Source organism: Lonchura striata, chromosome 3, assembly GCF_050655825.1.
Source record: "Lonchura striata isolate lonStrDom1 chromosome 3, ASM5065582v1, whole genome shotgun sequence".
In the NCBI taxonomy this organism is placed as follows: Eukaryota; Metazoa; Chordata; class Aves; order Passeriformes; family Estrildidae; genus Lonchura; species Lonchura striata.
In genome coordinates, this window is record NC_140705.1 from 1113468 (window position 1) to 1139348 (window position 25881).

The 25881-nt window shown below is 61.5% G+C and overlaps 2 protein-coding genes across 3 annotated transcripts in view; one reads left to right on the plus strand and one right to left on the minus strand.

Moving 5' to 3' along the window:
- The first annotated feature begins 1312 nt into the window (after window positions 1-1312).
- On the plus strand, window positions 1313-10051 carry GAREM2 (GRB2 associated regulator of MAPK1 subtype 2). Of its 2 annotated transcripts, none has more exons than XM_077782494.2 (6): window positions 1313-1512; window positions 3717-3857; window positions 6207-6337; window positions 7128-8234; window positions 8745-8908; window positions 9015-10051. In XM_077782494.2, exons 1-6 carry the CDS (start codon window positions 1401-1403, stop codon window positions 9817-9819), a joined length of 2460 nt encoding a protein of 819 aa, XP_077638620.2. In that variant the 5' UTR covers window positions 1313-1400; the 3' UTR covers window positions 9820-10051. The 2 variants fall into 2 exon arrangements, with proteins under 2 accessions (XP_077638620.2, XP_085430359.1); XM_085574233.1 differs by lacking the exon at window positions 1313-1512 and adding an exon at window positions 1704-2188.
- An 878-nt stretch (window positions 10052-10929) lies between these two features.
- The window catches only part of HADHA (hydroxyacyl-CoA dehydrogenase trifunctional multienzyme complex subunit alpha), a 30976-nt gene continuing 16024 nt past the window's right edge, over window positions 10930-25881 (minus strand). Inside the window, exons 10-20 of the mRNA XM_077782493.2 lie at window positions 25564-25620; window positions 22614-22723; window positions 21565-21699; window positions 20825-20996; window positions 19973-20059; window positions 18417-18557; window positions 16695-16763; window positions 16304-16499; window positions 15866-15980; window positions 13385-13530; window positions 10930-11442 (exon numbers count right to left, since the gene is read on the minus strand). Coding sequence (XP_077638619.1) covers window positions 11297-11442; window positions 13385-13530; window positions 15866-15980; window positions 16304-16499; window positions 16695-16763; window positions 18417-18557; window positions 19973-20059; window positions 20825-20996; window positions 21565-21699; window positions 22614-22723; window positions 25564-25620 — 1374 coding nt within the window. The 3' untranslated portion in view covers window positions 10930-11296. The remainder of the gene's footprint in view (window positions 11443-13384; window positions 13531-15865; window positions 15981-16303; window positions 16500-16694; window positions 16764-18416; window positions 18558-19972; window positions 20060-20824; window positions 20997-21564; window positions 21700-22613; window positions 22724-25563; window positions 25621-25881) is intronic.

Consider the following 25881-nt stretch of genomic DNA (forward strand, 5'->3'; position numbering starts at 1 on the left):
GGGTCTTTCCCCATCCTCCTCCTCCTCCTGCTGCGGCTGCATCCTCTTTTCTGTCCCCATCCCGCCTCCATCCCCGTCCCGGCTCTGTTCCCTACGTGCCCTTCGCTGTCCCCTCTCCTTTCCTACAGCCGTTCCCTCCCTTTCCCTGCTCCTTCCCTGCAGCTGCTCCACGCTTTTCCCTTCTCCTTCCCCATCCTTGCTCCCTCCCTGCCCCTGCTTCACCCTTTGCACTGTTCCACCTCTGCTCCATCCGCTCCCCGCTCCGCCCTGCCCAGCAGCCTCCCCTTGGCCTGGGGGACAGTGACGGGGACAGGGGACAGCACGCGGTGGCACGTCCCCAGGGCCGAGCCCTTCTCCGCTCCTTCACCTTCCTCAGCCGGCCTCCAGCGGAGTGGGGCTGCAGCCAGCGAAGAACCGGGTGGGGGCACCCACCGGGTCCGGTGTCCCCGCTCAGGGTGGCCGGGAGTCCCCAGGGCGCGGAGTCCCCGCTCGGGGCGGCGGCGATGTCGCTGCCGAGGGTCCCCGCTGCCTGTGGTGGCCCTGGCCCCTCTCCCGGTGCCGTTTGTGCTCCGCGTCCGTGCGGCAGCGCCGGGCCGGGGGTCCCGGCCGGGCCATCGGGGTCCCCCCGGTCCCCCACGGTGCTCCCCGCAGCCCTCGCTTGGGACCCCCCGGCAGCTCCCGGCGACTCCGCGCCTCCAGCGGCGGCACGGGACGGGGGAGGGTCCCCGCGGCGCCCCCCGGCCCGTTCCTGGGCGGTCAGAGAGAGGCGAACCCCGGGAACCGCGGGGCGAGCCGGGGCTGAGCCCCCCGGACCTCCCCGCGGGGCAGCGCGTCCCCCCCGGGACACCCCCGGAGCGGCCCCGTCCCGGGGGGTGCCCGGCCCGGGGGGTTCCCGGTCCCGAGGGGTGCCCGGGTGTGGGGGGCTGCCCGGTTCTGGGGGGGTGCCCGGCCCGGGGGGTGCCCGGTCCTGGGGGATGCCCGGTCCCGGGGGGATGCCCGTGCCCGTCCCGGGGGATGTCCCGCACGGGGGGGTGCCCGGTCCCGAGGGGGTGCCCGGCTCCCCGGGGGTGCCCGGTCCCGAGGGGTGCCCGGTCCCGGGGGGTGCCCGTGCCCGTCCCGGGGGATGTTCCGCACGGGGGGTGCCCGGCTCTCCGGGGGTGCCCGGTCCTGGGGGGTGCCCGTGCCCGTCCCGGGGGATGTCCCGCACGGGGGTCCCCGCCCGCCGCCGCCTCCCCCGCCCCCGCCGGGGGGTTCCGCCTGCCGGGGCGGGCGGGCAGGAGGGGCCGGGGGCGGGCGGGGGGCGGCTCCTCCTGCCCCGCTCCCGCCGCCCCCCGCCCCGGCCCCGGCCCGGCGGCGGCGGCGATGGAGCCCGGCCCGGGGCCGGCCTGAGCCGCGATGCGATGGAGAAGCTGGCGGCGGGGCTGGCCCGGCTCCGCTGGAGCCCCGCGGCGCTGCCCCTCGACGCCATCGTCAGCCAGTGCCGCCTGCCCACCCTCGTCTGCCTCGGGCAGGGTGAGCCCGGCGGGGGAGGACACCGCGGGGGATGAAGTCCGGAGGGACGAGAAGGAGGAGGAGGGAGGGAGGTTGGAGTGGTGGGGAGGAGGAGGAGGAGGAGGAGGAGGGTGGGAGGAAGGCTGGAGGGACCTGGGGAGGGAGGGAGGATGGAGGGACGGAGAGTGAGGCTGGAGTGATGAGGAGGAGGGAGGGGTGGAAGGCGGAGGGATGGGGAGGGAGGGAGGAAGGCTGGAGAGTGAGGACGAGGAGGGAGGGAGGTTGGAGTGATGAGGGAAAGGGAGAGACGAAGGACGAAGGGACCGGGAAGAGGGAGGGAGGAAGGCTGGGGGGACGAGGAGGAGGAAGGGAGACCGGAGTGATGAGGAGCAGGGAGCAATGGAGGGTGGAGAGGTGGGGAAGTGAGGAAGGCTTGAGAGTGAGGAGGAGGAGGGGAGGAAGGCATGGAGGAAGGGATGGAGAGTGGAGGGATGAAGAGGAAGACAGGAAAGGTGGAGAGGCGAGGAGAAGGAATGGTGGCTGGAGAAGTGAGGAGGAGGGAGAGAGGAGGGCTGGAGGGGTGAAGAGTAGGCTGGGAGAGGCTGAAGGGATGAGGAGGAAGACCGGCGGCACCAGGAGAAGGAAGGAGCCTGGAGTGCTGAGGAGGAGGAGGGAGGGAGGGAAGGAGGAAGGCCAGGTGAGCCCGAGCTGCTGTCCCGGCTCCAGGGCTGCTCTGGTGGGATCCTCGGGAGGGGGCTGGGGCAGGGGGGGCCGGGGGCTGCCCCTCAGGGGTCCCTGGGCTCCTGCCCTGCCCCGCGGGGATGCGAGGGGGGAGGTGGCGCCCAGGCTGCTCCCACTGCCCCCAGGCATGGCCCGCCTTTCCCTTCCCGGTGACACTCTGGAGGGGCTGGCAGGGGCTGGGAGCCACCGTGTCCCCTCCCCACCGTCCCTGGGACACGGCCTGGATGGGGGGCCCGGCTGTGACCCCCCCGCCCCACGGGCTGAGTGGGGAGCAGGGGGTGCGGGGAGGGGAGCTGGGGCAGCAGGGATGGGATGGGGGGAGCAGGGGATGGGGGGAGCAGGGGATGGGGGGAGAGCAGGGGATGGGGGGAGAGCAGGGGATGGGGGGAGAGCAGGGGATGGGGTGTGGGGAGCAGGGATGGGGTGTGGGCAGCAGGGGATGGGATGGGGGGAGCAGGGGATGGGGGGAGCAGGGGGCGCAGGGGATGAGGGTGTGGGGAGCAGGGGATGGGGGACCAGGAGTTGTAGGGAGCAGGGGCTGTGGGGCTGTGGGGAGCAGGGGATATGGGGAGCAGGGGCTGTGGGGAGCAGGGGGTGTGGGGAGCAGGGGCTGTGGGGAGCAGGGGATATGGGGAGCAGGGGATATGGGGAGCAGGGGCTGTGGGGAGCAGGGGATATGGGGAGCAGGGGATATGGGGAGCAGGGGCTGTGGGGAGCAGGGGCTGTGGGGAGCAGGAGTTATGGGGCTGTGGGGAGCAGGGGATATGGGGAGCAGGGGCTGTGGGGAGCAGGGGATATGGGGAGCAGGGGCTGTGGGGAGCAGGGGATATGGGGAGCAGGGGATATGGGGAGCAGGGGCTGTGGGGAGCAGGGAGTGTGGGGAGCAGGGGCTGTGGGGAGCAGGGGATATGGGGAGCAGGGGATATGGGGAGCAGGGGATATGGGGAGCAGGGGCTGTGGGGAGCAGGGGCTGTGGGGAGCAGGGGCTGTGGGGAGCAGGGGATATGGGGAGCAGGGGATATGGGGAGCAGGGGCTGTGGGGAGCAGGAGTTATGGGGCTGTAGGGAGCAGGGGCTGTGGGGAGCAGGGGCTGTGGGGAGCAGGGGCTGTGGGGCTGTGGGGAGCAGGGGATATGGGGAGCAGGAGTTATGGGGCTGTGGGGAGCAGGGGGCGCAGGGACCCCCGCCCGGCCGCCTTCCCCACGGAGCAGGGCCCATCCCGGCTGCGGGGGCCCGGGGGGTGTCGGGGTGCCGCGGTTCTGGAAGGCTCCCGGGGGGGCTGCGCCGGCCCCGACTCAATCAACTTCTTGTTTGCGGCGGCTGCAGCTTTTCAGGGGGGACAAAGAAATTGTTTCCTGGGCAACTGGCGGCTCTTGGCAGCGGCACCTGCTCATCCCTCGCTCCGTCCGTCCGTCCGTCCGTCCGGGGCGCCGGGGGCGGGGGCGGGGGGCTGCTGGCGGTGGTGACAGCCCTGTCCCCTCGCAGGTGAGCGCGTGGAGGGGGTGACAGCCCAGGACGTGCTTCTGGTCCACTCCTGCCGGCAGTGGACGACGGTGACGGCCCACAGCCTGGAGGAGGGACACTACGTCATCGGGCCCAAAATCGACATCCCGCTCCAGTACCCAGGTGGGGGGCTGGGGACAACGGCGACGACGGGAGCGACGTCCCGGGGCCAGCAGGGATGGGATGGGATGGGATGGGATGGGATGGGATGGGATGGGATGGGATGGGATGGGATGGGATGGGATGGGATGGGATGGGATGGGATGGGATGGGATGGGATGGGATGGGATGGGATGGGATCAAGGTGAGTGATGAAGATGGAATGGGAAAAAGGGACAGGGAGGAACTGGGATGGGATGAGGAAGGGATGGGGACAGGGAGAGTGATAAAGATGGGATGGGGACAAGGAGAGTGATGAGGAGGGGATGGGGAAAAGGGGCATGGATGAAGTGGGATGGGATGAGGGACAAGGAGAGGATGGGATGGGCTGAGCTGGGTAGGAGCCGGGCTGGGATCAGGATGAGGATGAGGTTGGGGCCGGCGGTGCAGACGAAGGTGCTGAGCTGCCTCTGCCGGCAGCCGCCAGAGCCTTAATGACCCCTCTAAGTGCTGCACGGCGGTAATGAGTCCTGCTAATAAATAAATAATGGGAAATGGAGCGGGGGAGGGGTTACTCGCCCGTCCCGCGGGGGAGGCGGGGGGGCTGGGCACTGTGTTAACAGCGGCCGGGGGTCGGTTCGGGGGTCGGGCCGGGGGTCGGGCCGGGGGTCGGGCCGGGGGCTCGGGTCTGGGGTCGGGTCTGGGGCCGGTTCGGGGGCTCGGGCCGGGGCTCGGGTCTGGGGTCGGGCCGGGGGCCGGTTCGGGGCTCGGGCCGGGGCTCGTGCCGGGAATCGGGTCTGGGGTCGGGTCGGGGGTCGGGTCGGGGGCTCGGGCCGGGGGTCGGGCGGGGGCTCGGGCCGGGGGTCGGGTCTGGGGTCGGGCCGGGGGTCGGGTCTGGGGTCGGGCCGGGGGTCGGGTCTGGGGTCGGGCCGGGGCTCGGGCCGGGGCTCGGGTCTGGGGTCGGGTCTGGGCTCGGGTCTGGGCTTGGGCCGGGGCTCGGGTCTGGGGTCGGGCCGGGGGCTGGGCCAGGGGTCGGGCCGGGAGCTGGGCCAGGGGTCGGGTCTGGGGTCGGGCCGGGGCTTGGGCCGGGGCTCGGGTCTGGGGTCGGGTCTGGGGTCGGGTCTGGGGTCGGGCCGGGGGTCGGGTCTGGGGTCGGGCGGGGGGTCGGGCTGGGGCTCGGGCCGGGGGTCGGGTCTGGGGTCGGGCCGGGGGCCGATTCGGGGCTCGGGCCGGGGGTCGGGTCTGGGGTCGGGTCTGGGCTCGGGTCTGGGGTCGGGCCGGGGCTGGGCCGGGGGTCGGGCCGGGGCTCGGGCCGGGGCTCGGGCCGGGGCTCGTGCCGGGGATCGGGTCTGGGGTCGGGCCGGGGGCTCGGGCCGGGGGCTCGGCCGTGCCCGGCGCTGCCCGGGACGTGCGGCTGAGCCGGCTCAGCCTCCGCTGTCCCCGGAGCCGAGCCAGGAGCTCTGGCGGTGTCCCGGCTCCGCCGGCCGGGCTCGGAGAGGATTAATATTCCCGTCAGGTCCGTGCCCGGCAGCCGAGGCCGGTGGCGGCGGCTTCGCTGGGGCTGCAGCTCCGCGCTCCCGTTCCTGCCTCTCCCGCTCCCGTTCCTGCTTCTCCCCATTCCCGTTCCTGCCTCTCCCCGTTCCCGTTCCTGCCTCTCCCCGTTCCCGTTCCTGCCTCTCCCTGTTCCCGTTCCCGTTCCTGCCTCTGCCCGTTCCCGTTCCTGCCTCTCCCCGTTCCCGTTCCCGTTCCTGCTTCTCCCCATTCCCGTTCCTGCCTCTCCCCGTTCCCGTTCCTGCCTCTCCCCGTTCCCGTTCCTGCCTCTCCCCGTTCCCGTTCCTGCTTCTCCCCATTCCCGTTCCTGCTTCTCCCCATTCCCGTTCCTGCTTCTCCCCGTTCCCGTTCCTGCCTCTCCCCGTTCCCGTTCCCGTTCCTGCCTCTCCCGTTCCTGTTCCCGTTCCTGCCTCTCCCGTTCCCCTGCCCGGTTCCCTTCCCGGTGTCTCTCCCACCGGAGCCGTGGGGTCACTGTGCCCTGGCAGGGTCGGGACGGGCTGTGCTGGCCCTGGGGGTGACAGAGGGGGTGGGTGGCCCTGTCACAGGCTGTGGTGGCCCCGGGGGTGACAGAGGGGGTGGCTGAACCCATGGGTGGCTGTGGTGGCCCCGGGGGTGACAGCAGGGGTGGGTGGCTGTCCCCATGGGTGGCTGTGGTGGCCCCGGGGGTGACAGCAGGGGTGGGTGGCTGTCCCCATGGATGGCTGTGGTGGCCCTGTGACGGGCTGTGGTGGCCCTGTCACAGTCTGTGGTGGCCCTGGGGGTGACACAGGTCCCTGCGAGGGCCGGGTCCCTCTCACCTCGGTGGGCTCGGGGTCCCCGCAGGGAAGTTCAAGCTGCTGGAGCAGGAGCGGGACCTGCGCGAGCCCGTGCAGTTCTTCAACAGCGTGGAGGAGGTGGCCAGCACCTTCCCAGACCGCATCTTCGTCATGGAGGCCATCACCTTCAGCGTCAAGGTCCCGGGGCAGCGGGGACACCGGGGACACCGGGGACACCGGCGGGAGCGGTGCCAGGGGGGACAGGGGACAGCAGGGACAGTGCTGGGGAGGGGGGTGAGGGGACAGGGACCGTGGAGGTGGTGGGACAGCAGAGGTTGGGCGTGGGACACCGTGGTGGGATATCTGGGTGTTGGTTGGACACCATGGTGGGATATCTGGGTGTCGGTGGGACACCGTGTTGGGATATTTGGGGTGTTGGTTGGACACCATGGTGGGATATCTGGGTGTCGGTGGGACACCGTGTTGGGATATTTGGGGTGTTGGTTGGACACCATGGTGGGATATCTGGGTGTCGGTGGGACACCGTGGTGGGATATCTGGGGTGTCGGTGGGACACCGTGGTGGGATATCTGGGTGTTGGTAGGACACCGTGGTGGGATATCTGGGTGTTGGTGGGACACCACTGCAGGGTGTGGGAATGAAGGGGGAGTGTGGGAAAGCAGGGGACGGTGATGGGACATCAGGAGAGGATGGTGGGACAGGAGTGGTGGGATGTCAGGGATGGTGATGGGACATCAGGAGAGGACGGTGGGACAGCAGGGAGTGGTGGTGGAGCATCGGGGATGGTGGTGGGACACCAGGGGTGGTGATGAAATTTCAGGATGGTGGTGGGATGTCAGGGATGGTGGTGTGACACCAGGGGTTGGTGGTGGAGCATCAGGGATGGTGGTGGGACATCAGGGGCAGCGCTGGGCTGGCGGGGCCCAGGGCAGGGCAGCGGGCGCCACGCTGGGGCTGTCGCGGGCAGGTGGTGTCGGGGGAGTTCAGCGAGGACAGCGAGGTTTACAACTTCACGCTGAACGCGGGGGACGAGCTGACGCTGATGGGGCAAGCGGAGATCCTGTGCGCCAAGACGGTGAAGGAGAAGTCGCGGCTCAACTCCCTGCTGCGCAAGCTGGGCAAGGCGGCGCCGGCGGCGGGGGCGCGGCAGGTGAAGGGCAAGATGCCGTGCCTGATCTGCATGAACCACCGCACCAACGAGAGCCTGAGCCTGCCCTTCCAGTGCAAGGGCCGCTTCAGCACCCGCAGCCCGCTGGAGCTGCGCCTGCAGGAGGGCGAGCACACCATCCGCAGCATCATCGAGAAGGTGCGGCTGCCCGTCAACGTGGCCGTGCCCAGCCGGCCCGCCCGCAACCCCTACGACCTGCACGCCATCCGCGAGGGCCACTGCTACAAGCTGGTCAGCATCATCTCCAAGACGGTGGTGCTGTGCTGCATCCTGCGCCGCGAGGAGCTGGTGCCCTTCCACTTCTTGCTGCTCGCCGACATGCCCCGCTTCCAGCTGCCCGAGGGGCTGCTGGCCGGGGACCCGCAGCTGGAGAAGCTGCTGCGGGACAGCGCCGCGTTCTGCCACGACCGCTTCAACCCCGACGAGTACTCGCGGGCCGTGCGAGAGGCCAAGCCGGACTTGCTGGAGGAATGCGCGAGCCCGCGGCGCCTGCGGCTCTGCCTGCCCGCCTGCGCCCGCGAGGAGCTCAGCCAGCCCCTGCGGCGCCTCTCGCTCTGTGCCTGCGGCTCCGGGGGTCCCCGGGAGCCCCCCGCCCGCTGCCACGGCCCGCGGGGCCTCGGCACGGGCACCCCGCGCCCGCCGCTGCCCGACTTCCCCGACCCCGAGCGGGAGTACATGACGCCCGACTGGGCCGAGCCCGAGTTCAGGACTCAGGAGCCGCTGGAGATTCCCTACGAGGAGCTGTGGAGCAATCCCGGCCCGGAGGGCTGCTGCGAGCTGGGCGGCAGCGCCGGCCGGCCCGACCTGGTGTCCTTCGGGGCTGTCGCCCCGCTGGGCTGCCCGCAGCGGCCCGGGGACGAGCCCCGCGGGGACAGCCCGCCCCCCGTGCCACCCAAATCGGAGGCGGTAAGAGCCCGCTGCCGTCCCCAGGGACGGGGAAAGGCACGGCCGCGGTCCCGGCCGCCGCTCCGGGGCAAGGCCAGCCCCGCGGCAGGGCAGCCCGACCCCCTCCGTGTCCCCTGGGGTCCCTCCCCAGCTCTGCTCGGTCACCCAAACCTTCCGAGCTCGGTTCCCCAGGGCTGCCCAGCACCGCAGCCTCAGGGACACCCCCGAACCGCGGTGCCCGCGGCTGCCCAGGGCTCTCAGCACCATCCGCTCCCTGAAGCTCTCGGGCTGCCCGGAACCGCGGGGTATCCCGATCCTCTGGGCTTCCCCGCACACAATTCCAGGCTCCCCTTCACCACGCCGTATACCCCAATATTTTGGTCTCCTCGCCTCACGGGGTAGGAGGGCCCCGAGTGTCCCCGTTGCAGCCGGTGGCTGGCCAGGACCGGCTGTCCCCGAGCCCCCGTCACCCCCTCCAGCCGCGGGGATCCCCGGTTCCCGCTGGGGCCCTGACGGCTCTGCCCGTTCCAGGTGAAGGAGGAGTGCCGGCTGCTGAACGCGCCCCCGGTGCCGCCCCGGGGCAGCCGCCCCCCGGCCCCCTGCAGCCCCCCGGCCCCGCTGCGCTGCCCGAAGCTGGCGCCAGCGCCTTCGCCCAGCCCCAGCCTCTCCTACTACTCCTCGGGGCTCCACGACGGGTGAGTGGCTCCGGGAGCACCGGGGTGGGTGGTGGGTGGCTGGGGGGTACCCGGAGCCCGGGCACCCCGCGCCGGGGTGATGGTGACGCCGCCCTGGCCCCGGCAGGGCGGCCCCGCGGAGCGGCAGCGCCTCGCCCTCTCCGGACGCCTACTCGCTGTACTGCTACCCCTGCACCTGGGCCGACTGCAAGGCCGCCGAGCCCCCCGGGCGGCCGCCGCCCCCGGCCCAGCCCGCGCCCGGCTCCTGGTCCGACCCCTGGGCGCTGCCCGAGCCGGGCGCCGGCTGCTCCACGCCGCCGCTGGGAGCCGAGCCCCCGCTGAAACCCTTCCGCAGCTGCCCCCGCCTCAAGCCCCCGCACCCCCAGAAGCGCTTCGCCCCCTTCGGAGCGCTCAACCCCTTCGCCGGCCCCGCGGAGTGGCCGGACAGTCCCGAGTGGTCCAAAGCGCCTTCGGCCCCGGCCGCTCCCTCCTCCTCCTCCTCCTCGCCGGAGCCCTTCGCCCCCGCCGAGGAGCCGGCGGCTCCCCCTCGGCCCCCCAAGGGCTCGGACGGGGACGGCCTCGCCCTCCGGGGCGCGGTGCCGCCGCCGCCCGCCGCGCTGCGCGGGGCCGAGGGCATCGCCCGCCGGTACCTGGCGCAGGGGGTGATCGAGGTGCCGCCGGCGGCTCGGGCCGACGGGGCGGCCTGGCTGCCCCCCGCAGACCTGTCGGCGCTGTCGCTGGAGGAGGTGTCCAAGTGCCTGCGCTTCATCGGCCTCTCCGAGGACGTCGTCAGCTTCTTCGCCCGCGAGAGGATCGACGGCAGCATCTTCGTGCAGCTCAGCGAGGAGATCCTGGCCGACGACTTCCGCCTCACCAAGCTCCAGGTGAAGAAGATCATGCAGTTCATCAAGGGCTGGCGCCCCAAGATCTAGTGCCACGCCGGGGGCCCCCAAAGTCAGCTGGGGCACGGCTCTGGGGGCCCCGCTCCCGTCCCTCTCCGATGCTGCAGGTTCTCCCCCACCATTGCCCAGCCCTCCCCCCGTCCCCCTTTTAACACTGGACAGTAATTTTGGCCCCAACGGGCTGGAAAACACTGGATTTTGCGTCGACTGGTTTAACTTAATCCTTGTGGATTAGCATAATAAATGTACGGGAGAGTAACGAGCCCCCAGAGAAGGCGTTTGCTGGAGGAGAGGGGAAGGGGGAGGACTGATGCTCTGAGGGGTCTCTCCACACCTTGCAGACCCTTCCCATCCCTCGGGAAGGCATTACCAGCCCCATGCCTCCCCCAGCACTCAGCACTCGGCCCAATTTTGGTCTTTGAAAGACAGGGAGAGGTGATGTGAAGAGCAGCAGGGCTCAGCCATGGCCCAAGGCCTGCCAGGGAGCAGGAAAATGGCTGGAAGCTGGAAAGGAAGCCAGGGAAGGTGGGAACAGGCCAGTGACAGGTGCCTGGAGATTTAAAGCCTTTTAGTTTAACTTGATCTCTCCCCACGGGGGGGGCCCTTCTGGCCTTTGGCTGCTCGATCTGCAATTACAGGCAGGTCCATCTGCCAGGATCACCTGCCAGGATCACTCCGTGGCAGAGAGAACTGAGGCTCCTCAGAGCCCCCGAGTGATGGCAGAGGCTCCTCAGAGCCCCCGAGTGATGGCAGAGGCTCCTCACAATCCCCGAGTGATGGCAGAGGCTCCTCACAATCCCTGAGTGATGGCAGAGGCTCCTCAGAGCTCCTGAGTGATGGCAGAGGCTCCTCAGAGCCCCCGAGTGATGGCAGAGGCTCCTCACAACCCCTGGGTGATGGCAAAAGCTCCTCACAACCCTTGAAGTGATGGCAGAGGATCCTCACAGCCCCCGAGTGATGGCAGAGGCTCCTCAGAGCCCCCGAGTGATGGCAGAGGTGACACTGCTGTGTCCTGCACTGCTGCCATCGTGCCCCTCCATGAGACCCACCACAGACAGGACCCCAGGGCACTGCCTGGACCAGTCAATCCCCACTCAAGCTGTTCCCCCAGGGAGATGGGAGGAGAAGCAGGAGTCCAAACCCAGGAGATGGGGCTTTATTTTGGTGGATGTTTGATGGAAAGGCAAGGCCTCGGCTCCAGCCACAAGCTGGATGCTACTGGCCAGACTGGGAGCTCTGGAGGCCACGGCTCTGGAGGCAAAGGCAGCAGGAATTCCCTCCCCCAGCACGGAGCCCCCAGGCCCAGGCTGGCACGGGACGGACGTACCCGACACACAGTGGCTGGTAAGGCACTTGAAATGACTACAAGCCATGAGGCAACCTGCTGCCCCCCTCCTTCCTTCTTCCCTTCCTTCCCTTCCTCCCCCGGGGGCTTTGGAGATTAACCTAAGGAGAATGGGGTGCTGCAGGGAGGCTGGAGGAGCTGTCGGGGTGTCACCAGGCCGCCTCACTGGTGGAATTTCTTGCTGGGGCTGTTGGCATGGTCCAGCAGGAGCTGGCACGGTGTGAACTGGCTGCCGTACACGGCCTCGTACTTGCGCAGTTTGTCCACGAGCTGCCGGGCGCCGTACGAGTCCGCGAACCTGAAGGGACCTGCGGGGACAGGGACACGGTGGGGACAGAGACACAGGGGCAGGGACACAGTGGGGATGGGGACACGGTGGGGATGGGGACACTGCTGGGACGGGGACACGGTGGGGATGGGGACACGGTGGGGATGGGGACACTGCTGGGACGGGGACACGGTGGGGATGGGGACACTGCTGGGACGGGGACACGGTGGGGACAGGGACATGGCTGGGATGGAGACACCACTGGGACGGGGATACGGTGGGGACAGAGACACAGGGACAGGGACATGGTGGAGATGGGGACTGCTGGGACAGGGACACGGACACGGCGGGGATGGGGACATGGCGGGGATGGGGACACGGTGGGGACGGGGACATGGTGGGGACAGGGACACGGCGGGGACAGGGATACTGCTGGGACGGGGACACAGAAGTGACAGGGACACGGTGGGGACGGAGACACCGCTGGGATGGGGACATGGCAGGGACGGGAACACAGCTGGGACAGAGACATGGGGACAGGGACATGGTGGGGATGAGGACACAGCTGTGACAGAGACACGGTGGGGACAGGGATACTGCTGGGATGGGGACACGGCGGGGATAGGGACATGGTGGGGATGGGGACATGGCGGGGACAGGGACACAGAGGGGACAGGGACACGGAGGGGATGGGGACACTGCTGTGACAGGGACACCGCTGGGACAGGGACACCGCTGGGATGGGGACACTGCTGGGACGGGGACACCGCTGGGACGGGGACACTGCTGGGACGGGGACACCGCTGGGATGGGGACACTGCTGGGATGGGGACACTGCTGGGACGGGGACACCGCTGGGATGGGGACACCGCTGGGACGGGGACACCGCTGGGACGGGGACACAGGGATGAGGACACAGCGGGGATGGGGACACAGCAGGATGGGGAAGAAGCAGCACCAAGACGCCTGGAAGGGTCCCAGCACCCAGAAGCAATGGCTTTGTCCCATTCATCCTTCTGCACAAGAGACCCCCCTCAGGAACTCTACTCCCTGCTCACCTGAGCTGGGCAGAGGCACTCGAGGGCTGGGGACAAGCTGGGACATGGATAATCCATGGAATCATGGATGGTTTTGGTGGGATGGGGCCTCAAAGCCCATCCAGTGCCACCCCTGCCAAGTCTCACCACCTCCCACTGTCCCAGGCTGCTCCAAGCCCTGTCCAGCTTGGCCTTGGGCACTGCCAGGGATCCAGAGGCAGCCACAGCTGCTCTGGGCCTCCCTGCCCTGCCAGGGAACAATTCCTAATTCCCAATCTCCTGTCCAACCATGGGAAGCCATTCCCCATTGTCCTGTCCCTGCAGGACTTGTAAGAAGTCCCTTGGGGCTGCTCCCTCAGTCTGAACATGGCTCAAGGAGGGAAAGAAGCACCACCTTGGGTCTAAGAGCCCTTGGTAAACTCCAGCAGCAGTGTCAAGAGACAGCAGCAGAGTCATGGAATTATTTAGGGTGGAAAAGCCCTTTGAGACTATGGAGTCCAAACATTCCCCAGCATTGCTGAGACTATCACTAACCCATGTCCCCAAGTGCCACATGCACAGGGCTTTTAAATCCCTGCAGGCACAGGAAACATGGGGAGTCCAGCCCTGCTCTGCACAGCTGTGCCAGGGCTGGACAGCCTGGAATTATTCCCAAAATCCAAACTACACCCTCCCTGATGCAGCACCACTTACCCATGTCCCCAAGTGCCACATGCACAGGGCTTTTAAATCCCTGCAGGCATGGGGAGTCCAGCCCTGCTCTGCAGAGCTGTGCCAGGGCTGGACAGCCTGGAATTATTCCCAAAATCCAAACTACACCCTCCCTGATGCAGCCTGAGGCCATTTCCTCAGGCTGCAGCTCCAACCTGGCCTTGTGGGCTGTTTCCCACAGGGCTGCAGCCCACGGGGAGCTTTGGAGCCCAAATCCCAGCACAGAGCACTCACCTCCCAGGCAGGGTGGGAAGCCCAGGCCGAACACAGCCCCGATGTCCCCCTCCACGGGGTTGCTGAGGATGCCCTCCTGCAGGCACATGGCTGCCTCGTTGACAAAGCGTGTCACCAGGCGCATCTGGATGTCCTCGTCGGAGCAGCTGTGGGACAGATGTGGGCATTCACATTCTCTGAACAGAGAGGGACACCATTCTTTCCCCCCAGGATTTTTCCTGGGAAGCTGTGAGACGCTGTCCTAGGGTGACATGATGGTGTTTGTATCCCCAGTCGGGTGTTCTGTGTATGTTTGATATTCTGTTCTGAAAGCAGAAGCTTTCAGAACTGACTCTGAAAGTGAAGGTTTGTTTTGTCTTGTTATCAGCCAGTTCACCTCCCCCCTGTCTGCTGTCTAGAAGAGGCTGGTGCTGGCTGGCTTGCTTTTGGCTTGCTTGCTTGCTTGCTTTTGCCTTTGCTAGCTTTGCTTGCTTCTGCTTTTGCCTTTGCTTCCTAGTTAGTTCAGCTAAGCAGTGCAATTCTGTCTCTGGACTCCTTTCCTTTCCCTTTCCCTTTCTTTTCCTTCCCTTTTCTTCCCTTTCTTTCCCTTTCTTTTCCTTTCCCTTTTTCTTTCCCTTTCTTTCCCTTTCCCTTTCCCTTTCTTTTCCTTCCCTTTCCTTCCCTTTCTTTCCCTTTCTTTTCCTTTCCCTTTCTTTTTCTTTCCCTTTCTTTCCCTTTCTTTTCCTTTTCCTGAATACCATCCAACCTGCTCTGGACTGGGACCTGGAAACACCGAGGAACACCCAGAGCCTGCATTTTGTGATCTGCAGCAGCAATCCCCAGTGACCACTCCCAGGAGAGACTTTCTGGATTTGTTCATCTCTTCAGAGTGGTGAAAGAGTTTTGTTGTCATCTGGTGTTAGTAATTTTTTTTTTTTTTTTTGTGCTGGGGAGTGCTTGGTTTGTTAAATAAACAGGTTCTTTTCCACTTCTCTGAGAGAAAATTTTTTCCCGAACCAGGTGGGTGGGGAGGGGCTGTGGGGGTCTGTTTTCTGGGGGCTCCTCCCAGAGGGTTTTCCCCAAATTTGCCCTAAACTAGGACAGACACAGTGAGAAAGCTCAGAGAAAGAAGAAAACCATTCTTATCTCTCTTTGCTGCTCCTGTTTTTTGGCACATGTGGAATGTGTTATGGAGATCGTTTACCCAAGAGTGATTTGTTAATTGGGCACTGGTGATGGTTGTTTGGATTGATTGCCCAGTTGGGTCAAAGCTGGTCTGGAGACAGCCACGGGTTTTTCTTTAGAATCTTCTTAGTATGTTACAGTTCTAGTATAGTATTACTGTAATATAATTTAGCTTCATAAAAGCAATTTATTCAGCCTTCTGCACCATGGAGGTGCAGAAGGCTGAATAAATTATGCAGGGGGGTCACACTGCTCCGACAGGACAGAGGCTGTGAGGGCTGGGCAGGGACAGCACAGCTGGGACACAGAGCCAGCCCAGGGGTGGGAATGGCCTGGGAGTGTCCCAGTCCAGCTGAGGATCAGGGCTAAGCCCTGTCAGTGTCCTGAAGCAGGCACGAAGAATCAGGGAAGGTTTAGGCCGGATATTAGGAAAAATTTTTTCACTGAAAGAATAATAAAATACTGGAATTGATTTCCTAGGGAGGTGGTGGAATCACCATCTCTGGATAGGTTTAAAAAAAGACTGGATTTGGCACTTGGTGCTGTAGTCTAGGTGTGGTGTTAGGGCATAGGTTGGACTTGATGATCTTAGAAGTTTCTTCCAACCTCATTATTCTGTGATTCTGTGTACCAGAGTTTGGAAGGGAGCACTGGGGCTCCTCTAGTCCAACCTCTGTGCACACACAGGGTTTCCTGGAGCATGGCACTCAGGATTGTGCCCAGATGAATTTGGAATAAAAGTAAGAGATTGACCAGTCTCTGTGTTCAGCAATGTCATGGAATCACAGAATGGTTTGGGCTGGAAGGGACCTTAAAGCCCAGCGAGTGCCACTCCCTGCCATGGACAGGGACACCCTTCCACTATCTCAGGTTGCTCCAAGCCCCAGGGATCTTCCAGGGGCAGCCACAGCTGCTTTGGGCACCTTGTGCCAGGGAACAATTATTAATTCCCAATGTCCCACCCAGCCCTGCCCTCTGGCACTGGGAGCCATTCCCTGGCTCCTGCCAGGGAACAATTCCCAATTCCCAATCTCCCAGCCAGCCCTGCCCTCTGGCACTGGGAGCCATTCCCTGGCTCCTGTCCCTCCATCCTTGTCCCCAGTCCCTCTGCAGCTCTCCTGGAGCCCCTCCAGGCCCTGCCAGGGGCTCTGAGCTCTCCCTGGATCCTTCTCCTCTCCAGGTGAGCCCCCCCAGCTCTGCCTGGATCCTTCTCCTCTCCAGGTGAGCCCCCCCAGCTCTCCCAGCCAGGCTCCAGGGCACAAGGAGCTGGGCAGGGCAGGAGCCAGCCCCAGCCTTCCCTCACACACAGGAACTCACACATCGGGGTTTGCTGGCACCCTGAACTTTTCCAAGATCTCATCCATGCCAGAATTCACGCTCCTGTTCTTCACTCCCTCCTGGTACACGTAGAAACCTTTCCCTGCCTTGCGACCTGCAGGGATCAAAGCACAGAGTCAGCTCCTGCCACCCTGGATCTTGTTTTGTGCCTGCTGTTCCTGCTGCCAGCACTCTGCACCTCAGAGCACAGATCTGCTGCCTCAGCAGGGGCACAGGGAAGGCACCCAGCTCCACCTTGGCAAGATGCTGCCACTCTGCCAGGCCCTTTCTCTATGTTCAAAGAACCAACGGCACCACTAATTCTGGGAGGGATTCCTGCCCCATTCCCCCACTGCTGCTGCTGGGGGCAGGGGAGGTGGATGATGCTGGTGCTTTCACTGGGGACACCCTTTAGCTGAGAACACCTCAGCAGCTCACCTAAGAAGCCTTTCTGCACCATGAGCTTGAAGAGGTCGATGCTGCCTCCTCCGAAACGAGGGCCAAAGGCCTTGCCCAGGTCCTCGGCCACGTGCGTGGCCACGTCCACGCCCACCTCGTCAATCAGCGTGGCCGCTCCCACCGGGAAGCCGAAGGCCGTGGAGATGGCATCCACCTTCTTTGGGTCAACGCCCTCCTGCAGGATAGGGGGGGAAGCCGTGGGATCTCGGGATGAGGTGGGGCAGAGAGCCCAGCCCCATTAACTGGCTGCAAACAGGGGCCAAAAGCAGGCTGGGGACAGCCACAAGAGGCAGGGCTGGTGAACCACATCCTCTTCTGACCCCACCCCAGCCCTCTGGCCAACGCAGAAGCAATTTCCATGGCTGCTCACCTGGAGAACTCGGACCACCTCGGACAGCATCGGCCCCAGGCACCTGGTGGTGTAGAATCCAGGCCCATCCTGGGGAAAAGCAGTGCAGCAGTTGAGTCCTTGGCATCCCCAGAACTGTGTTCACAGCCCAGGCTGCAGTTCAGACACCCCAAACCCCATCTCCTACACTGTGCTACTGACTGCTAGAACAGGTTTGTGTGGGAATCCAGGGCTTCCCTCTGGCTGCCCGGGCAGGTCTGGGACCCTGGCAGGGTCAGGAACCCCCCTGGACAGAGCCCCCAGAGACACTGTCTGGGATCTCTGTCCATGGAAAAGAGTTTTCAATCTTACAGGATGAATTACCAGCTCTGAGGGTTTGATATAATAATTAAGTGTGGCACGAGTGCAAAAGTAAAATTTTAGGATTCTAGATGAGGGGTCCAAAGGGGACAAGATGGAGGAAATGGGTGTGCCTTGTCCTTTTCCTCCTTCTTCATGCCCTCCATGTTTCACTGTGGTGTTGGCATTTTTCTGTTGGTTCAGGCTGGGGACACACTGTCCAACGTAGGTGACAGATATTGGCACGTTCTTGTAAATCCAGTCCAGGGAGTTTCTGGTATTTAATGTTTGTAACATCCCACTGAGGGCAGAGCCCCACACGCTGCCCTGCAGGACAGAGCTGGGCAGGGCAGCAGAACATGTGAGAGATCAACAGAATAAACAACCTGGAAACCAGCACAGACCAATTATGGCTTCTTTGGCAACGGGGCTGACAGAGACTTTCTACAATCCTGGAACCATCAATACCACAGATTCTGACAGGTTTGGGACTTTTTTCCCCCCTGTAGAGCTCAGCAGTGTTTGCAGGCTTCCAGGAACTCGCTCCCTGGAAGTTCCTATCCCAGTGTTTTTATTTGAACTAGTGCCTGCAGGTCCAGAACAGGCTGGTGAGGGAAAGGGTGCTCAGCACAAAGGAAACCAGCATGAGCCAGTTGTTCCAGCTCTGCTGCTCCCCACCAAGTCAGGATAAGCTGCAAACTGCCCTTCAGGGAGGCAGCTGAGGTGGGGATGAGGCTCAGGGAAGCAGCACTGCGTCCCCACTGGTGTTTGGAGATGCCCAGAGCACTTTCTGACAAGCCAGTTTTCCCAGCACTACAGGAGAGACGTGCTCAGCATTCTGGCAACCTCAGGAATCAGGAAAAAGACTGGGACACCTTCCTCTGTCCCAGCTTGCTCCAAGCCCTGTCCAACTTGGCCTTGGCCAATTCCAGGAATGGGGCAGTCATGGATCCTCTAGGCAACCTGTGCCAGGGCCTCCCCACCATCACAGGGAAGAATTTCTCCCTAATATCCAATCTAAATCCATTTTCCCATGCATTCTTGCCCCTCTCCCTCAAGATTTAAGCCGGGCAGAGGAGGGTTGCTGCTCACTGACCCTCTGCTCTTGCAGGCTGCCAGGGAGCTGAGGTGCTGACAGTCCTGTGCAGGCTGCTCTGTCTGGGATGCCCTGGAAGCTGTGTGGGGCACGAGTGCCAGCTCCTCGTGCTGCCCCTGCACGTGTGCCTGGTGGCTTTCCATGCCTGCTCTGAGGGACATGTGAGGATCACCTGGGCACTTGCCCCTTTCTGACCTCCCTTTTCACTTCTCAGAGGAGCAGCCAATGTGTCCACAGACATGCTTCACCCTCCCCTCAGTACACAAACCCTTTTATTTATTACCCAGCAATGTGTAGCGTCCCCTCACCTTCACCACGATGACCACTTTGCCCTGTTTGAGGCCAACAGCAACAGCAGAGGCAGCCGTGTCCTGGGAGGTTTTGTCTGTGGTGATGATTTCCAGCAGCTGCATCTTGTCAACAGGGGAGAAGTAGTGCATCCCAATCACCTGGCAGACAGAAGAGCTGGGTTCAGATGGGTTCTGGCCCCCAGAGGAATCAGCTGGGCAAGCTGAGTGCAGGGGGAAGGCCCTGAGCACACTCTGTGTCCCTCTGTGACAGGAGTGCTCTCCAATTCCCTTCTCTCCTTGGCTTTCCCAAAGACACAGCATAGCCCAGGAGCTCTTTCAAGATTAAGGTACAATTTTTACAGGACTGCTTTATAGTCTGGCAGCCAAATCTGCCTGGGATTCCCTGAGCTCACCCCCAGGGAAATGGTGTGAGCTGGCAGGGCAGCCCCAGCCAGCTGCTGTGCCCGCTGGGCTCAGACTGGAGCAGCACTCGGGGAGTCCCTGCGTGCTGCCTGTGAATGTCTGTGGTGAGGAAGTGAATTTAAGGATGAGAAGGCTTCTCTCCAGGAGCTCATTACAGAGGGAAGTGCAGCTTCCCCCGGGAACGGCGTTTAAGTGCAGATTATCTGGCTGTGTGAATGTGACCATGCCATCAGCGTGTCACCTTCGTGCCTCCTGGCAGCCACGCTTGGCACCAAGCCCTGTGTAAGTCAGAGGCACCTTGCTGAGTTGCAGGCTGCAAAACTAATTAAAGAAAATGTGCTAATTAGTTAAGTGACTTCCTATGAGTTTCCTCCTAAGAGCCATTGCACGGGCAATTTGAACAGCAAGAGGATGCTATTTGCAAGGATGAACAAATGAGGCTCGGTTGGCAATTTGGATACAAGAGAGGTCCTGCAGCAAATGAGGAAGAGGCTCAGCAGGGTGACAGGAACCTCCAGCAGGTCACCTCACACTCACAGGCAGCACAGGTACCCCTGGCAGGGCAGTCCCCTGCTGCCTCAGGGCTGTAGGAATCAGATGGACTGAGGCTGGAAAAGCCCTGCAAGATCATTGAGTCCAAGCTGTGCCCAATCCCCACCTTGTCACCAGCCCAGAGTGCCACATCCAGGAATTCTCTGGACACCTCCAGGGATGGGCACTCCAACCCTCCCTGAGCAGCCCCTTCTAATGCCTGACTACTCTTTCTGTTGTTCAGGAGGAAGAAATTCCTCCTGATATCCAAGCTGAACCTGCCCTGGAACAGCTTGAGGCTATTTCTCCTCATCCTGGCCCTGTTCCCTGGGAGCAGAGCCCAAGCCCCACTCAGCTCCAACCTTCCACAGCTTCTCTGCCTCCAACACTTTTTGATGTGTGCTGACCTGCCCCACCAACATCACCCTTGGGGTGAATCCACCTTCTCCTCCTTCCCACTTGGATCTGGAACCCCCAGATCGTGAGCTCTTTGCTCAAAGCCTGCACTGGGAGCAGAGGATGGGCTGTGCCATGTCCTGAGGAGGGGGCAGAAGGTCTCTAGAGCAGAGCCACCTCATCATGGACAGCTCTGTGCAGGGCACGTGGCCCTGGGGACTCACCTTCTCGGGCCTCTTGCTGACAGCAGCGATCTGGCTGATGGGGAGGGCAGAGGTGTTACTGGCGAAGATACAGTGGGCAGGGATCACCTGGGGGCACAAGAGACACAGGACAGTGAGCAGGGATCACCTGGGGGGACAAGGGACAGTGAGCTGGGATCACCTGGGGTGGACAAGAGACACAGGACAGTGAGCTGGGATCACCTGGGGGGGGACAAGGGACATGAGACAGTGAACTGGGATCACCTGAGGGGGACAAGGGACACGAGACAGTGAGCAGGGATCACCTGGCGGGACAAGGGACAGTGAGCTGGGATCACCTGGGGGGACAAGGGACAGTGAGCTGGGATCACCTGGGGTGGACAAGAGACACGGGATAGTGAGCAGGGATCCCCTGGGGGGGGACAAGGGACATGAGACAGTGAACTGGGATCACCTGAGGGGGACAAGAGACACAGGACAGTGAGCAGGGATCCCCTGGGGGGACAAGGGACAGTGAGCTGAGATCACCTCGGGGGGACAAGGGACAGTGAGCTGGGATCCCCTGGGGGGGACAAGGGACATGAGACAGTGAACTGGGATCACCTGAGGGGGACAAGGGACACGAGACAGTGAGCAGGGATCCCCTGGGGGGACAAGGGACAGTGAGCTGAGATCACCTCGGGGGGACAAGGGACAGTGAGCTGGGATCACCTGAGGGGGACAAGGGACATGAGACAGTGAGCAGGGATCACCTGGGGGGACAAGGGACAGTGAGCAGGGATCACCTGTGAGGGGACAAACCCAGCAGCACAGCCCAGGACCCTCCACCAGCCAGGGGCTCCCATCCAGGGGCTGCTCAGGACTGACACTCACAGCCTCCACCTCCTTCAGCACTTTGTGTTTGACGTTGATGTCCTCGAACACGGCCTCGATGACCATGTCTGCCTTCTCAAAGCCCTTGTAGTCCAGCTGGCCCATCAGGCTGCTGAGGATGGAGTCCCTCTCAAATGATGTCAGGCTCTTCTTCTTCACCTTGCTGTTCAGCCTAGGGAGGGACAAGCTCTGTCACAGCTCCTGAGTGGGCCAGCCAGGCTGCTGGGGGTGCACCATGGGAATCCCTCCCATCTCCCCCCAAATCTCCATCTCCCACCCTGCAGGACTGTCACTCTGTGTTCTGACCCCTCCTTCCACGTGGGAGCAGGACTCTCCTGCTCCCCCAGCTCAGCTGAAGGTCAGTCACTGCCATTCCTGATAACACACAGCTGAGTACTATTACTGCAGAGCCAGGAGAACAGGGCAAAAAACCCAGGAAGAAAACCCTGGAATGCCTCCTCTGCCATGGGCCTTTAGGCAGCCAGAATCACTCTCTTCTTACCTCTAGAAGTTACTGCTGACTCTGAGGTCTCTGCCTACCTAAGGAGCTAAGGCTGGGCCTATCTCACAGCAGGCCCAGCACACTGCAGGGGACATTATTAAAATAAAACTTTTCCGTGACATCCAGTAGCTCCTCCAGAAGAACAGCAGTGCCAGGAGCTCCTGATGCTGACAGCACAGCAGAACTGTGACTAAAGCCAGCCCAGTGCCACCAGAGCAAACCCCCTGAACTGACATACCCCTTGTAGACCTGCTGCTGGCCTCTGTCCAGACCCTTCTGTGTCGTGTCCTTCAGGATGGTCTTGATGCCCTTATCCACGGAAACCTGGGCGATCCCAGCTCCCATGAGCCCTGCTCCCAGCACAGCCAGAGTCCTGCAGGGAAGGACCAAATGGACACGGTGACTCCCATTGAAACATAAACTTTAAGGAATTTAGAGATTTTAGAGGAGCTAAGATTTTAGTTAGAAATAAGCCTTACTAGAGTTAATTAAAATAAATGAGTAGGCCTTGATGAAGTTAGGAGTTAGTAGTTAACTAATAATTGATTGCTTGTCAGCACAATGTTTAGTTAGCTGGGTTTATAATGAAGAATACACAAACTGACAAATAGCTTTTAGGAACATAAGATAATTGTGGGCCTCCTCTGTTCTGAAACCAATTGAAGACAAGGAATGGGAGTTCTACCAAGAGTTCATTTGCCAGATTTGCATTGAAAAGGTAGAAAGGTCAGAACGAGGAAGACTTCATTGACTTCCTCATTTTGGGACCCCTCCTCATGGAAGGGACACCAACCATTTCAAGGGACAAACTACACATGCTTAATAGGTTTTGGAATAATTAGCATACGAAGTGGGGAATGGGATGTACCAAAATTATGAATATGTATTTGTATTTTGGGTGTTCAATACTTGTATGGATAAAAAGACTGTAATCACCTGGAAGGTCTGGTGTGTATTTGGGAGCTATCCCGCACGCTGCCTGGCGTTGAATAAACACACACTTTCTAACTTTAAACTTAGAGAGTTTTTGTCCATCACAGTTGGATATCGGTACTAGATCAATATCCATATTTTTTTAATAGATCACCATCACTGCTGGCAGAGTCACACAGCTCCTGTCATCCACCCAGGCACCACCTGAGTGAGGCCACAGGGCAGTGAGGCCTCCAAACTGCAGTGGGTCAGGCTCTGGAGGCTGGAAACCTCTGCCCTGATCACAGCTCTCCAGCCCACTCAGGAGCCTTCCAGAGTGGGCAACTCCTTCAGGCATCCCACACTGGTACTTACTTGACCTCTTTCTGAGGCGTCCCAAACTTGTTCTTCTTGCAGTGCACCTGCCCGTGGTAGAGCCCCATCAGTGCCTTGGATTCCTTGGTCACTGCAAGTTGGCCAAAGCTCTGGAGGAAAGGGAAGAGGGAGGCAGAGGTGTTGGCATTAAACAGATCTCTCAGTGCCAGCACACAAAAACACGGCAAGGGGGAGATGGGCATGGTGTGACTGCACAGCTGAGCAACCTGCACAGAAAAGGGACAAGGGCCCAGGTCACCCCTGAGGAGAGGCAACTTCTGGGCTCATCCTGCACCACCTCCTCCTCAGCAGCACAAGGACCTGGAGCTGCTGCAGAGAGCCCAGAGGAGCCCCCAGAGCTGCTGCAGGGCTGGAGCCAGGCTGGGAGAGCTGGGGGGGCTCACCTGGAGAGGAGAAGGATCCAGGCAGAGCTGGGGGGGCTCACCTGGAGAGGAGAAGGATCCAGGGAGAGCTGGGGGGGCTCCCCTGGAGAGGAGAAGGATCCAGGCAGAGCTGGGGGGGCTCACCTGGAGAGGAGAAGGATCCAGGGAGAGCTGGGGGGGCTCACCTGGAGAGGAGAAGGATCCAGGCAGAGCTGGGGGGGCTCACCTGGAGAGGAGAAGGATCCAGGGAGAGCTCAGAGCCCCTGGCAGGGCCTGGAGGGGCTCCAGGAGAGCTGCAGAGGGACTGGGGACAAGGATGGAGGGACAGGAGCCAGGGAATGGCTCCCAGTGCCAGAGGGCAGGGCTGGGTGGGAGATTGGGAATTGGGAATTGTTCCCTGGCAGGACCCAGGGAATGGCTCCCAGTGCCAGAGGGCAGGGCTGGGTGGGAGACTGGGAATTGGGAATTGTTCCCTGGCAGGGTGGGCAGGCCCTGGCACAGGGTTCCCATCCTGGATCCCTGGCAATGCCCAAGGCCAGGCTGGATGGGACTTGGAGCCACCTGGGATAGTGGGAGGTGTCCCTGCCCATGGCAGGGGGTGGAACTGGATGGACTTTAAGGTCCCTTCCCCCCCAAATCACTCTGGGATTTGATGATTCCAGTTCCTCAGTGCCAGGACTGGACTTCCCTGACATGAGATCCTTCCTCCCCCACATTAACTGGGGCCACTGTCCCCACAGATCCAGGTGGAGCACCCTGTCCAAAGGTTTTGTCAAAAATCCTTACAAACAGGTCAGCTCTCTCTGACAGCAGCAGCCTGATCCTATTTTCAGAGGATCACAGGCAACAAAAACCCAGGCCTGCATAACCTCCCAGCACCCAGCACAATGTTCTGAGGAACACAAAGCACAAGCACACACAAAACAAAGGTTGTCAGAGCCAAGTCTGCCAAGGAAAATCAGGGAATAAGGTTTGGAGCAGGCTGCACTTTCCTTCACCACTGCCCTGCCAGCTAAAATACCCAAAACAAAGCCTAGAAGAGAATCTGCAAACTCCTGTCCTGGGGGAGAGAGAGAGGGAGGCAGTAAAAAAGCCACAACACTGACACTTATTATTCTTCAGGGGTTCTGGGAAGATCTCCATCCTGCTGCTGTTCTGGGGGAAAAAAAAACCCCATTCATTCTTTCTGTAAGGAACAGAGTATCCCAAGGCTTTTATTCAGCACCAGACCAAACGTGGGTGGAATGCACAACCAGCAGGGATGGGGCACAGCCAGGAGGGCACTGCTGAGGGGACAGCTACAGCTCAGACAGGCCTTGGCACCAGAAGGGAACAAAAGGAGCTACAAAGCACATCAGGGAAGTGGGAGATGGATGGATTTCATCAGCATTTGAGGGGCAATGACCTTGGAAAATACAGAGATAATGAGATGGAAATGTGGGGCTGCTGGGGATTCAATCTTGCAGAGCTGGCAGTGCCCAGCTAACCCCACCTGTGACTCTGTGCACAGCCAGAATTGCCTCTGTGGCACCAGAAACAAAAAATTTGAGCACAAGTGTGGCCAAACCAGGACCAGTGAGGAAAAAAATAATTAGGGATGGGTTGTTTATTATGGCAGAGAAATGGAGGGATGAGGAGGGTTGAGGAAAACAAAGAATTTTTCAGTGTGTGGGATAAATGGGTCTCACACAAGCTTTTGGAGTGGACAGTTGCCTGATCGAGCCACAGTGTGTCCTACACCCTCAATTAAACTGTATTCCAGTTTTTCCTGTGTGCCAGCAAAGCTCAAGCAGGACTGGAGGGTGTTTAGGACACGAAGCCCACGTGCCAGTATGGTCAGATGAGTGAGCCAGCTCCTACAGGGGGGTGTGGAAGCTCAGCTCTGCCCATCCAGGAGGAGCAGCATCACCCACCCACAGTGAGTGCTTTGTGTTGAGGTTCCCCATCCCTGCAAGTGCCCAAAGCCAGGCTGGATGGGGCTTGGAGCAGCCTGGGGTAGGGGAAGGTGTTCTACCCATGGCAGGGGGTGGGATGGGATAAGCAGCAGGCTGTGAGGAACCCTTGGTGGGGTAAACCCAGATCCCCTGACCACAGATCCCCTGACCACATCTGATACCTTGGGTTTTAAGTTTTTCTGTTCTGGTTTGGTGCGAAGCTTTTAGCTTTATATTAAGTACCACTAGGATCTTTTGACAGGATGGTGAAGACAAAACAATCCTATTCTAGAAGGAGATTCAAGGACAACATCTTCAAACTTCAGGCCCAAAGCATAAACAATGTGGGAAGAGGAGGGTGGGCAAGCAAGCAAGGAGGATCAAACTTCATAATTTGAAGCTATTAATTGGACAGTTAACTCCTATATACAAATGCACTAAAACTTATAAAAATGTGAGATCTCCTGGCCAAGCCCTCTTGCTTTCATCTTGAAGCCATCCAGGTACTGCCAGGCTATGGCCTCTGAAGGCACTTCAATAAATATCCACTTTAATCCTCTTAACTCTTGTCTAGCCTCTGTTTTTAAGGCACCACAGCAGGACCTGATCCCTGCCAGGATCTCCTCTCCTTACCTGGGCTTCAATGAGGTATCCAGCATCACTCCCCTGATCCAGACCAGTTTTTACGACCTAATCCAAAAGCAGTAAAGACACACCACAGTTCAGTCATGCTGCAAAACCACAATTTAACAGGATTTCCTGCTGTCTCAGCGACTCTTCCCCAAAATTCAAGGCACATTTCAGATCCCTGAGTCCTGTCCCTGCTGCTCTTAGCAGAGCTGTGTCACCCTGTCCTTCTAGCACAGGAGAGGTGAGGAGTTTACCACCAGGTTAATTTTTAGCCATTCCCTGTGGTTTTAGGAATTGTACTCCTGTAATGTCACTGATCTC

Bases quoted from the DNA above. Each gene is read 5' to 3' on its own strand.
- GAREM2 (XM_077782494.2), top strand. From the start codon at position 1,401: ATGGAGAAGCTGGCGGCGGGGCTGGCCCGGCTCCGCTGGAGCCCCGCG. The intron at 1,513-3,716 runs GTGAGCCCGGCG...GTCCCCTCGCAG, and splicing joins CCTCGTCTGCCTCGGGCAGG to GTGAGCGCGTGGAGGGGGTG. The intron at 8,909-9,014 runs GTGAGTGGCTCC...TGGCCCCGGCAG, and splicing joins TCCTCGGGGCTCCACGACGG to GGCGGCCCCGCGGAGCGGCA.